General features: G+C 49.8%; 1 protein-coding gene across 4 annotated transcripts in view; it reads right to left on the bottom strand.

The window, feature by feature from the left end:
- Window positions 1–13,964, bottom strand: part of LOC138489384 (zinc finger protein 1 homolog) — a 406,551-nt gene that overhangs the window by 19,212 nt on the left and 373,375 nt on the right. For all 4 annotated transcript variants that reach the window (XM_069617105.1, XM_069617104.1, XM_069617106.1 and 1 more), the window contains one exon: window positions 136–246. In XM_069617105.1, coding sequence (XP_069473206.1) covers window positions 136–246 — 111 coding nt within the window. The remainder of the gene's footprint in view (window positions 1–135; window positions 247–13,964) is intronic.

Below are 13,964 nucleotides of genomic sequence, written 5' to 3'. Positions count from 1 at the left end.
GATGGGCCAAATTGTGAGATCCAGGTGTGGTCTAGCGGTGGCCTCACCACATTCAGTGTAATGCAAAGCTTACAAGATCCCTTCACACAAATGCCCTGAGAGTACAAACAAGGTGTCAATAAAAATTCTACCCACCTGCAAGACTCCTGGTGCTGTCTCCAATCTCTGATTGATGGTGCTCCATCCAATAGGCATCGGCCTTGTCTTCCATGCACAACGTGGCATTTGTTGTAATAACAGGATTTTCTGTAATCACATGGAGAAATTAGGCCAGTGAAACGAGTACAGAAATACGGTATGCTGACATTTGTTATGCGGCAATAAAGAATTGGTTGACATACAACGCCTGCTATTGTTCAATTTTATGCTCAACAAACAGGTTATGCACAAACATGATCTGCAGGCATTAAATAGTCAACTGCAATGTACTGGACATGAATACATGCATTCAAGTATAAGAATGTATGAATGGCGTAAAAACATAGCTATGAAACTGGCAACACTTTAATGTATCCAGAACCAAAGGTTGGTGTGTTATGGCTCATAGGATTAGCGTTCTGCCATTATTAGGCGTTTGATACATTCTCAAAACCTCAAGCTCTACTGAGTACTGTCTAGTCTCGGTATTATTCATCCACAGAAATGTAATGAATTGTACAAATAAGTTCTCCAACTTTTCCAAATCAGGACAGCCCAGATGATTCTGAGTGTCAAGATACAAGACTGCATCACAGGTGCTTGTTGAAAATACCTTCACCTACTTCATGCCCAACAAAAGGAGCGTTTTAAAATTATTATCCAGAGAGCCTACTGATGTCCAGGCCCCGAGTACCTGACCGGCTGGATGGACAACTACTACCCTCAGAGGAACCCGAGATCATTCGCCTTTACCCTGTGGACTCTCGCCAACTGCAGGCAACAGCCACTTCATACCTGCAAACCCTTGCTACTGGCTGGAGGCAAGCACTTCAAATCTGCAAACCCTTGCTACCGGCTGGAGGAAAGCACTTCAAATCTGCAAACCCTTGCTACTGGCTTGAGGAAAGCACTTCAAACCTGCAAACCCTTGCTACTGGCTGGAGGCAAGCACTTTAAACCTGCAAACCCTTGCTACTGGCAGGTGGCAAGCACTTCAAACCTACAAACCCTTGCTACTGGCTGGAGGCAAGCACTTCAAACCTGCTGACCCTCACAAACTGCTGAAGACATTCCTTTTAACCTGTGTGACGATGCCGACTCAAATGACAAGTCCAAGGATTTTAATTTATCTGTACAAGACAGAATGGCTGGAAAGTAGTCTGATCAGAGATCCTTAAGGCTACCAAGGTCTTTTGGGAAGTTGGCACTAGGGCCATCCCTCTCTTACTACTTCCCTCCGTTTCCCCCGTCCCTAGCCCAGGTGTCTGTAACGGGATGTTAGACACTATCAACAGGGGACACTGATCTGTCTTTTCCTTCCATATGGTGGTGGTGGTCTCCCTAGGGTGTTGGCTGACTGTCTCCCTAAGATCTTCTAACCAGCTCTAACCTGGCACTGCTTGTGTTCCAGCGATGTTTGGGATGGTGCCTTCTTCCACGCTGTTCCACCAACTCGTCGTTCATACGCTTTCTTAAATGGCCCTTCTCTACCCTGGGTCCCAAGATGTTCTCCTCCCACCCGCTGTTATCTCTCCAATATCTTACTGCGCCTTTCCACATCCACCCTTTGATCTTACTTCTCTTCTTACTCCTGCATGTACGATCAGTCTGATGTCCAACTATCACTCTGCTGCTACCTCCGCTGTTATACTTTCCTCCCTCATTCCTCCTACGATACCTCCTCACTCATACTACCCCTCTGCTACTCCCTCACCTTTCTTACCACTACTCCTATTCCCCTACACCCTCTCACTCCTACTGCCTCTATACTACCTCACTGCGACACCTAATGGTGGCAAATTGCACCTATCACAAGAATTTCTCTGTGAATTCTATTAGTTCATCGGTGCAGAAATGTATCATGGCTATGGTGTGACTGACTGTTTTACCATTAAAGGCATACTCTAGTAAAAAATGTTATTGTCCCTATGGGTCGGCCATGTTTTTTTAAGGCTAAGTGGCTCGATTTTAGAAAACTTTCCTATGGACCTTACCCGAGTTTTCGTCCATTAAACGCACGCGAAAACAAGCACCTGTGAGCCGCCATTTTCTGATAATCCTATCTTTTCCCCGATCGCCCTGGCGGACCTGCTTTTGCGGCACTAAATCAATTCCCCCGCTCCTGAGCCTGTCATCAGCAGACTCGTACCGCCCATTTCCCAACGCCAAAGCACGTCTCGTGTCAACATTCGCTGCGCTTCAGCTAATGACGTGTCGCCATGGAAATGGCAGGACGCCTCTTTCCTCAATAAGTATAAACAGACCGTTTCACAACACACAGCAGCCGATTATCGATTCCATTCCTCTCTCTGTGTTACTTTGAGTATTCTGTGACTCGTTTCAGTGCTCTGGTCAGCTACCTTCGCCGCTTGTAGTCCGTGTGAACACCTGTACCATCTCGGTAAATAATTTTACTCTGTTTACCACACAATGGCTACAATAATGCCCTACATGTACGAGCCTGAGTATACCGAGGAGGAACTACTGGAAAGGGAAGCACGCGAAAACGATGGGGATTCGGACGGCAGTTGGGAGGACGATTCAACAGATGAAGAGCCTGGGCGTAGTCGCATGGACGGCGTCTCCACCTGGTGCACATGCAATCGGTGTGAGCTAATGCCAACCGAGGAGGAGAACTGCTGCTGCCGAGAAAACTCGGGATGCCTGGCCTACATTTCGGAAGGCGAGCCACGACCGCAATGCATCACCGAGCTGCCAGACTTCAGGGCAGCCTGCCTCACACGGGCCGTGTTGAGAATCTTGATGGTGCTTATGCACGAACTTCGAGCAACTGTTCGTCCTCGTAATCCGAGTAACGAGTAAGTATACTCTGCTTGTCATGCCACTCCTATTTCATGGTCTTCTAGTATATCCAAAATTACATCTACATATCATTGTAACGCATGTAAGGCGTTGAATAGTGTGCATTGTCTAGATAGCATTTGTCCGTGTAAAATGCCATTAGTTACAAGAATTGTCATTGACAATAAACGTTTATTAAACTTATCTGGGTCATTTAAAAACAGTTTGTTTCATTCCTTTTCACAAGTGGTACAGGCTGATGGCCTATCGTTCCTATACATGGTGGCTTCACGGGAGGCTTGGACACCGCGTTCGAAGAGTGATACCCGCCTGTGCCGTTCGTGCCATTAGAGAAACGTTCCCGAGTGACAGCGGTCAGTACAGGGGATTTTCTCTCGCTGTGCTGCAACCTGACCTGTATAATCTTTAAAGTCTTGTATTTTTGTGTCATGAAAATAAGATACAAAATAAAACACCACATTTATTTTAACCACGTTTGTCTCGATTTTTTAAATGAATCACATATATCTATACTATCAATTACCATTGGATTATACAGACCTTTGGGTCTTGGCCACTATAATACACTGGTTGAAGTGTGGGTCTGGGCTCACAAGAATCTGCGGTATGTGGAATTTGTTATTGATAAGCAACGATATACTATCATTCATATAAAGGCGATATACTGTATATTGATATAAAGGCGGTTCGCGCCGGTGGATGCTCGCTGGCATGGGGGGGGGGCTGTCAGGGGCGCGAAAGGCCAAGGTGCCAAACAACATGTACACTTCAAAAGGTGTCCCATGCCAAGGGGCCATCGGTCACATGGCCTCCTCAGACCCTGTGTCTCCAGCCAGTCCTCCCCTTGAAGCAGGCCGCTCCCCTGCAATCCACATAAGTGTGTCTCCATTCAGCAGTCTTCCTTTGCCTTATCTGCACGCCCCAGGTCCATCCATCCCACCCCCTCTATCAAAGGCGGTTCGCACCCGGGGATGCTCGCTGGCATGGGGGGGGGCTGTCAGGGGCGCGAAAGGCCAAGGTGCCAAACAACATGTCAGTTCAAAAGGTGTCCCACGACAAGGGCCATCGGTCACATGGCCTCCTCAGACCCTGTGTCTCCAGCCAGTCCTCCCCTTGAAGCAGGCCACCCCCCTGCAATCCACATAAGTGTGTCTCCATTCAGCAGTCTTCCTTTGCCTTATCTGCACGCCCCAGGTCCATCCATCCCACCCCCTCTATCAAAGGCGGTTCGCACCTGGGAATGCTCGCTGGCATGGGGGGGGCTGTCAGGGGCGCGAAAGGCCAAGGTGCCAAACAACATGTACACTTCAAAAGGTGTCCCACGCCAAGGGGCCATCGGTCACATGGCCTCCTCAGACCCCGTGTCTCCAGCCAGGCCTCCCCTTCAAGCAGGCTGCCCCCCTAAGACCACGACATACATACGTCATTCATTCACAAACACACCCCTGTTTCAAAATACTTTATAAACCACTTGATATGTCTCATGAGAACATCTCCCAAATGCCACAGCCCGCTTGGCGCGTTCTAAGTGCCCCAATTTTGTCCACGTTGTCTGCGAGCTTTGCAGCCCAAATTGAGACATTTAATTTTTGGTGGAAGGTCAGGGAAAGTATAAAGTACCACAGGAGTTGAGTTAAAAGTGAGATTTATTGTTTGTTTGTTTTATTATTTGCAATACGCAAGCCTCCCCTCCGTTAACAGTGCACAGCATTTACATTTACATAAAATGAGACATGAGAAAAATATATACATACACATATGTGAGGTGAATAGAGAGAATTCAAAGATGACACCCAGCTTGTTCGCCACCCATGATGGTGAAGTTAGGGGTTAGGGTTACAGGTACACTGTACAATAACATTTATTTACAAAAAGACAATCGTATTGCAATTATTTAAACCGGGATTTGTACTTCGCAATCAGCTGTGCATCGGGTGGGCATGGCACAGTCCCAATGTTTGGTGGCAATGGATCACTGCTCTGTACAGAAACGTCCAAAATTCCATATCTGTGCTTCTCTAACACAGCAACAATAAGGCCTTTCACAAAGTCGAACTGCATTTCATCATAGACTGGTTTGATCACCCATTGCTTACTTCGTTTTGAAAACACCTTGGTGTAGCGAGGCATCCTTACTTTGCCCCTAGTCCTAGATTGTTCACGTCCGACATTGCTGTTATGGGCCAAGACGGCTAGTAGAGTGCGATGTTTCATGCCCTGAAAGCTAAAATGCAAGCGCTTTGGCCTGTACTTTAGGCACATATTGTGGAACACCTCCAAATCTCCTGTGTGACAGAATTCTGTCAGTCCTCTCAAATCTCTTGATAGAGTTTTGTCGAAAACAATCTTCTCAATGGCTTTGTGTGTCGGTGATGATGGAATCAACCACTTCTTCTTCCGTGCCTCCTCTGGGGACAAAGGGCCATGTTCACATTGGTGGAAATGTTCATTTGCTGTCCAGCGGTGAACGTTGGTACAGTGGTGCATCAGTGACCGCCATTTTTCTAGTAGTATTTCCACTGACCCCTCGCAAGTTTTTGAGCTCCACCAAAGATGGTTGGTGATAGAATGTGACCACTGCAAAATACTTTCATAACCTTTTTTTTTCCTGCAGCCGAGATTTTCTTATTGATAGATTTAGCAAGATGCCATACGTCAAATTGCAGCGAGCATCCACCGGCGCAAACCGCCTTTGATAGAGGGGGTGGGATGGATGGGCCTGGGGCGTGCAGATAAGGCACAGGAAGACTGCTGAATGGAGACACACTTATGTGGATTGCAGGGGGGCGGCCTGCTTCAAGGGGAGGCCTGGCTGGAGACACAGGGTCTGAGGAGGCCATGTGACCGATGGCCCCTTGGCGTGGGACACCTTTTGAAGTGTACATGCTGTTTGGCACCTTGGCCGTTTGCGCCCGTCACAGCCCCCCATGCCAGCGCTCATCCCCGGGTGCGAACCGCCTTTGATAGAGGGGGTGGGATGGATGGGCCTGGGGCGTGCAGATAAGGCACAGGAAGACTGCTGAATGGAGACACACTTATGTGGATTGCAGGGGGGCGGCCTGCTTCAAGGGGAGGACTGGCTGGAGACACGGGGTCTGAGGAGGCCATGTGACCGATGGCCCCTTGGCGTGGGACACCTTTTGAAGTGTACATGCTGTTTGGCACCTTGGCCGTTTGCGCCCGTCACAGCCCCCCCTGCCAGCGCTCATCCCCGGGTGCGAACCGCCTTTGATAGAGGGGGTGGGATGGATGGGCCTAGGGCGTGCAGATAAGGCACAGGAAGACTGCTGAACGGAGACACACTTATGTGGATTGCAGGGGGGCGGCCTGCTTCAAGGGGAGGCCTGGCTGGAGACACAGGGTCTGAGGAGGCCATGTGACCGATGGCCCCTTGGCGTGGGACACCTTTTGAAGTGTACATGTTGTTTGGCACCTTGGCCTTTCGCGCCCCTGACAGCCCCCCCCCATGCCAGCGAGCATCCCCGGGTGCGAACCGCCTTTGATAGAGGGGGTGGGATGGATGGACCTGGGGCGTGCAGATAAGGCAAAGGAAGACTGCTGAATGGAGACACACTTATGTGGCTTGCAGGGGGGCGGCCTGCTTCAAGGGGAGGACTGGCTGGAGACACAGAGTCTGAGGAGGCCATGTGACCGATGGCCCCTTGGCGTGGTACACCTTTTGAAGTGTACATGTTGTTTGGCACCTTGGCCTTTCGCGCCCCTGACAGCCCCCCCCCATGCCAGCGAGCATCCACCGGCGCGAACCGCCTTTATATCAATATACAGTATATCGCCTTTATATGAATGATAGTATATCGTTGCTTATCAATAACAAATTCCACATACCGCATATTCTTGTGAGCTCAGACCCACACTTCAACCAGTGTATTATAGTGGCCAAGACCCAAAGGTCTGTATAATCCAATGGTAATTGATAGTATAGATATATGTGATTCATTTAAAAAATCGAGACAAACGTGGTTAAAATAAATGTGGTGTTTTATTTTGTATCTTATTTTCATGACACAAAAATACAAGACTTTAAAGATTATACAAGTCAGGTTGCAGCACAGCGAGAGAAAATCCCCTGTACTGACCGCTGTCACTCGGGAACGTTTCTCTAATGGCACGAACGGCACAGGCGGGTATCACTCTTCAAACGCGGTGTCCAAGCCTCCCGTGAAGCCACCATGTATAGGAACGATAGGCCACCAGCCTGTACCACCTGTGAAAAGGAATGAAACAAACTGTTTTTAAATGACCCAGATAAGTTTAATAAACGTTTGTCAATGACAATTCTTGTAACTAATGGCATTTTACACGGACAAATGCTATCTAGACAATGCACACTATTCAACGCCTTACATGCGTTACAATGATATGTAGATGTAATTTTGGATATAGTAGAAGACCATGAAATAGGAGTGGCATGACAAGCAGAGTATACTTACTCGTTACTCGGATTACGAGGACGAACAGTTGCTCGAAGTTCGTGCATAAGCACCATCAAGATTCTCAACACGGCCCGTGTGAGGCAGGCTGCCCTGAAGTCTGGCAGCTCGGTGATGCATTGCGGTCGTGGCTCGCCTTCCGAAATGTAGGCCAGGCATCCCGAGTTTTCTCGGCAGCAGCAGTTCTCCTCCTCGGTTGGCATTAGCTCACACCGATTGCATGTGCACCAGGTGGAGACGCCGTCCATGCGACTAGGCCCAGGCTCTTCATCTGTTGAATCGTCCTCCCAACTGCCGTCCGAATCCCCATCGTTTTCGCGTGCTTCCCTTTCCAGTAGTTCCTCCTCGGTATACTCAGGCTCGTACATGTAGGGCATTATTGTAGCCATTGTGTGGTAAACAGAGTAAAATAATTTACCGAGATGGTACAGGTGTTCACACGGGCTACAAGCGGCGAAGGTAGCTGACCAGAGCACTGAAACGAGTCACAGAATACTCAAAGTAACACAGAGAGAGGAATGGAATCGATAATCGGCTGCTGTGTGTTGTGAAACGGTCTGTTTATACTTATTGAGGAAAGAGGCGTCCTGCCATTTCCATGGCGACACGTCATTAGCTGAAGCGCAGCGAATGTTGACACGAGACGTGCTTTGGCGTTGGGAAATGGGCGGTACGAGTCTGCTGATGACAGGCTCAGGGGCGGGGGAATTGATTTAGTGCCGCAAAAGCAGGTCCGCCAGGGCGATCGGGGAAAAGATAGGATTATCAGAAAATGGCGGCTCACAGGTGCTTGTTTTCGCGTGCGTTTAATGGACGAAAACTCGGGTAAGGTCCATAGGAAAGTTTTCTAAAATCGAGCCACTTAGCCTTAAAAAAACATGGCCGACTGTTACGCAGTTGTTGGTCGTGCAGAGTATGGGCTATCCCTCTGTTCCCAAGTATCAGACTGACAATCACGGTAATACCGCCAGAGTGATGTTTAGGGCCAAAGGTGGTAGTCCGTAGAGCCAGGACTCGGGAACAACCGGAAAAACCCCTGGAGCGCTGCAAAGGAAGGTATAAGGTTATGTAATAGTACAGAGTGTAGTAATCTTAGTGAAAACATCCAGGGCACTAAATACCTGTGAGTACTGGAGCGTTGTCTCAGGGAGTCGGACGTAGGCGTTAGCCAGTGGTTAGAAAGTGGCAGCGGGTCCGGGCAGATGTGGCAGCAGGTCCGGGCAGGTGACCACCTAAGACAGGACCGGAGTCCTGATGTAACACATGATCTGTAGAGTGTACCAGAGCAGTCCAAGGGGCTAAACACAAGGCAGTCCGTAGGGCAGAGCGTAGGTCGGCACCAGTGGATCCAAATTCCAAGGTAAGTAAAGGGCCAAGACACAAGCAATCCGTTGGGCAAAGTAGTTCGTCAACAAATAATCCAAGATTCCAAAGCAGACAAGGGTTAGGTACTGAGCGGTCCGTTGAACAAAAGCCGTGGTCAGATGAAGTAAGTAGTCCTGAAACGAAGCGCAAGCGACACGTGATCCAGAGAGAACAGCTGTGAAGCAACGCTTTCCGTAACCGGACTCCTTTTATCCATGGAAAGGAAACACGTGACCACTGTCACGTGACACATGTACCCAAGCGTTGCAGTATTGCTAGGCAACGAGTCACGTGCTCCGAGCCGCGCTGGGTCGCGCAGTCCTCCGTGCGTTTCTGTGATGAAGAAGCCTCCAGTTCGCTTGCCACAAACATGAAGGGCGATAAACTCCAGCCCTGCCGAGCATGCCACGCCGTGCCCTATAGCGTGACACCTGATAAGGCAATAAGGTACCCCTGTCGGGACGTGTGTGTTTGGGTGCTGGTTGGGAAGAGGCTGTGGACGTGGAGGGGCGTGTCTTCGTAGGAAGAGTAGTAGCTTGTGCGGGGAGCGGTGTGACAGAATCCCCCCGCAAGGGCCCACGACCCCGTGGGCTAGCCGGGTTGTCCCTATGAAACTGCGACAACAGAAGAGGGGCCTGGACGTCATGGGAGGGAACCCAGGATCGGTCCTCGGGACCATAACCCAGCCAGTCCACTAGGTACTGGAGGCGGCCCCTATGGAAGCGTGACCCGAGGATGGCACTGACCTCATAAATGTCCTGGGAAGACACAGAGACGGGGGCGGGAGGAACAAGGACGCGAGTGGAAGCAAGGTATGGCTTAAGGAGGGAGACATGGAAAACCGGGTGGATCCGCCAAGCACGCGGAACAGACAGACGCAGGGCCACGGGATTTAGGATTCCGATGATCCGATAGGGGCCCACAAAGCGGGGCAACAGCTTGCGACAACCAGGGATTCGCAAGTGTCTGGTCGACAACCACACCCGGTCGGCCACATGATACACCGGCCCCTCGGCCCGCTTACGGTCTGCCTTAACCTTCATCACCGACTGAGCCTCGCGGAGGTGGACCAAAGTTTGTGCATGAACACCGGCTAGATCACGCACGCAGGCGTTAGCAGCAGGAGTGACAGAGGAGAAATCAGGGAGCGGTAGGGCGCGAGGATGTTGTCCATACAGAGAATAGAAGGGAGAGAACCCAGTGGCCGAATGACGGGAATTATTGTATGCGAACTCAGCAAGGTAGAGCAGCTTGAACCAGGAGTCCTGGTACTGAAGGGACAGACAGCGCAGGTACTGTTCTAGGGCTTGGTTAACCCTCTCCGTCTGCCCATCGCTTTCAGGGTGGTATGCCGAAGAGAAGCGAGCATCGATCCCCAGGAGTCCGGTAAGAGCACGCCAGAAGCAGGACGTGAACTGGGATCCCCGGTCCGATATAATGACATGTGGTAGACCGAAAAGACAGAAAACCGTCTTGAAGAACAGGCGAGCCAGTGTTGGGGCCGATGGTATGCCTGTGCAGGGAATGAAACGGGCCATTTTGGTGTACGAGTCGACGATAACCCATATGGTATCGTAACCCTGTCTGCGAGGTAGATCAGTGATGAGGTCCATAGAGATGGTGTGCCAAGGCCTGGGAGGTATGGGTAATGGCAGGAGCAACCCCAATGGCCGTCCTCTGCGTGTTTTGCATTGTGCACATATGGAACATGTGTTTACATAGTTTTCTATGTCCTTTCTCATGGATGGCCACCAGCACCAGCGTTGTAACAATTCAAGGGTGCGTTGTTGCCCGGGATGGCCATTTATGGCCGCATCATGTGACCATGCAAGCGCCTGGTTGCGTGCATCGCATGTAGGAAGGAATAGTTTGCCCTGAATGAAAGGTAGCCCGTCCTGGAGTGTAATGTCCCATTCCGTGAGTGTATGAGGATGTTGAGAAACCCATTGTCTGATGGCAGTGAGCATGGGTGGCGAGGGTGTACACATGCAAACAACATGGCTTTTCCCTAATAGTGTGTCTGGAAATGAAACCAAGGATTCACCACCGGGAGATCGGGACAAAGCGTCAGCCTTGCCATGGATGAGGCCTGGTCTGTGTTTTACAACAAAATCGAAGGCAGCAAAAAACAAGTGCCAGCGTACCTGCCGGCTGTTTACACACTTCAGGGAGGCCAGGTCTTGCAGGTTTTTGTGGTCTGTATAAACCACCGTTTGGTGCTTTGCCCCCATGAGATGATGTCGCCATGTCTGGAGGGCGTCCTTGATGGCCAGCAGCTCTTTCTCGGTTACAGTGTAGTGAGTTTCGGCTGCCGAGAACTTCCGAGAATGATAGGCCACCGGATGTAACCGACCCGTGGCTGGACAAGGCTGGGACAACACCGCACCTAGTGCAAACGAAGAGGCGTCTGCTTCCAGGACGTAGGGGAGGTCGGGATCGGGGTGTTGTAGGACCGGGGCAGAAGTAAACCTGGACTTGAGTGCCTCGAATGCCCTTTGCTGCATAGGGGTCCAAGAGTACGGGACAAGAGGACTGGTCAAAGCGGTCAGGGGAGAAACGATGGAAGAGAAGCCGGCGATGAACCGTCGGTAGAAATTAGCGAAACCAAGAAAGGACTGAAGTTGTTTAATGTTAGTCGGAGTCGGCCATTCCATGACAGCACAAACCTTGGACTGGTTCATGGACAAGCCTCCGGGGGAGATGTGGAAACCTAGGAACTCCACTTCCTTTGAATGGAAAGTACATTTCTCCGGCTTGGCGAACAAGGCGTTCGCCTTAAGGCGAGAGAGGATCTCTCTGACATGACAAATGTGTTCCTCCAACGAGGACGAGAAAACCAATATATCGTCCAGGTATACCACCACGTACGTATCCAAGATGTCAGAGAATACGTCATTGATAAACCGCTGGAAAGTTGCGGGAGCGTTACAAAGCCCAAAGGGCATTACGGTGTACTCAAATAACCCCTCCCGGGAGCAGAAGGCCGTCTTCAACTCATCCCCAAGTCGCATACGGATCAGGTTGTATGCCCCTCTTAGGTCCAACTTGGTGAAAACGGTAGCCCTTGTTAATCTGGCCAGCAGTGTGGAGATGAGTGGTAGAGGGTACCTGTTTTTTATGGTAACGGCATTCAACCTCCTGTAGTCCACACATGGACGCAAATCGCCTTCCTTTTTTGGCACGAAAAATATCGGGCTGGCAGCAGGGGAACACGATGGACGGATGTGACCCGATTGCAACGCCTGATGGATGTATTCTTTGAGGGCCCGCTCCTCTGATTGGGACAATGAGTAGATCCTCCCCCTGGGTATAGGAGCATCCGGAACCAGATCAATCGGACAGTCGTATGGTCTATGTGGGGGTAGACCCTCCGCCGTGGCTTTATCAAACACCATGTGGAATTCATGATACTCGATGGGGATATTAGCCAGGATGGCCCCCACGGTATGCGAAGGCCCTGTCTCTGACGTTACGTCATTAATGCGAGTAGAGGCCATGTGTCAGGAAAGGAAGAAGGCGATGGATATGGCAGGGGAAATGTGCACAAAATACACAGTAAACAACCTTGAATCTAACAACGTGCATTCAATACCCAAGACTCGTGTATACCACTATATGAAAAAGGAATGTAGGGTAAGCACTTAGAACCTCCTTATGACTGAAAGGAAAGTCGGCAAACTCCTTACCCACTATGCTATTACAGATACTGACAGCGCTAAGCCCACGTAGAGGGCAAGCAGGGACAGAATCTGTGAGCTGACACTCTAGACGGTACTGAATAAAGAATTTGGAAACAGTACTCACAAGGACCGGAATGACCACATGAATGCCAGTACTCACGAAGACCGGAAAGACCACTTGGATGTCCGTATTCACGAGGACCGGAAAGACCACTCAAAAGTCAGTACTAACCCACAACCCTGTAAATCAAACAAGAACCCAGAAGGCAGTAAAGGCAAAGAGTGAGGATAACTAAATACCTAAACCCAAGTCAAGAGGCAAGAAGGAATAGTACAGTGTGGAAAACAAAAGATAATCACACAGGAGCTAGTTACAACAGCTTCCCACACCTAATAATAAAATAGGAAATAAATGCAAAAGTGTAAAGGAAAACATGGCATGGATCCCAATAGAAGGTAAGGATCAGGAGCAGTGAAAACGATATCAAAAGGGAAACCTTCCCACCCATCCAAGGTGAAAAGGCAGGAAACTAAACCTGTAAAGGAAAGATTAATGCAACAAGTCTTTCAGTAGCAAAGGACAATTTCTAGGAAACAGTGAACACAGGCAATTGGGCTGCAGCAAAAGGAAAGCTCAGAGAAAGGCTGCCTGCAGACAGAGAAAGGGAGAAAGGGATTTCCAGAAGGCAGAAATCAATTAAGCATACAAATACGAATTCCAGGACAAGGAACAAGAAACACTAACTAGAAACTGGGCACAAAAACTAGGAACCAGGAACAAGGGACCAGTCACGACAGGAACGCTGCAACAATGACCAGCGCTGGACTGAAGCAAACTGAGGCTTTTAAAGCTGCTTAACAAGCACACCTCTCAGGTGTGCCGCCTGCTGCACCTGCAGCCACAGGTGTTGCCTATCCTCCACCCAACCTTGTCCTGCAAGGGAGTAGGTGAAGCAGTGAGCCAGGCATTCTGGGAAGCATAGGCATTCCGGAAAGCATAGTCATTAGATTAAAGTAGCATGCTGGCTGCCAAAAACCTGGAATGGATCCGGAAGGGAAGTAACTTGGAAAATAGGGTTTTAGTGCTCCTAATTCATCACAGTACTGTAGAGTAAGGTTCGGAGGAAATGTCCAGTAGGGAATAAACCCCAAACTATGCTCCCAATTGGCGGGAACGGGAGCGAAGGGAGCGAGCCGTGACAGTATACCCCCTCCCGCGGCCGACTCCAGGTGACCGCTACCCGCACAAAACATCTTCCTTCCACGACAGGAGCGCTTTGTCTTTGGAGGTAGCACTGAGGAAAACGATGACCCGCTGGCAAAAGTAGAAGGACTGGAATGCATAGAATCAGGCCGCAGTCTATAAGAGTCATAGGCAGGAATTCGGTGAGGAAGAGACTCATGGGTCGAAGAAAGGCATGAAGGACTTGCAGGACCCGAAGCAGAGTTGGAAGGTCCAGGAAGCTTAGTCACTGGAAGAGGATATGCATACATCTTTGAGGAGAGA

Source organism: Ambystoma mexicanum, chromosome 9 (assembly GCF_040938575.1).
Source record: "Ambystoma mexicanum isolate Mex_15411 chromosome 9, UKY_AmexF1_1, whole genome shotgun sequence".
NCBI lineage: Eukaryota > Metazoa > Chordata > Amphibia > Caudata > Ambystomatidae > Ambystoma > Ambystoma mexicanum.
Note: the sequence above shows the minus strand (reverse complement) of the source record. Positions and strands in the feature narration are given on the sequence as shown.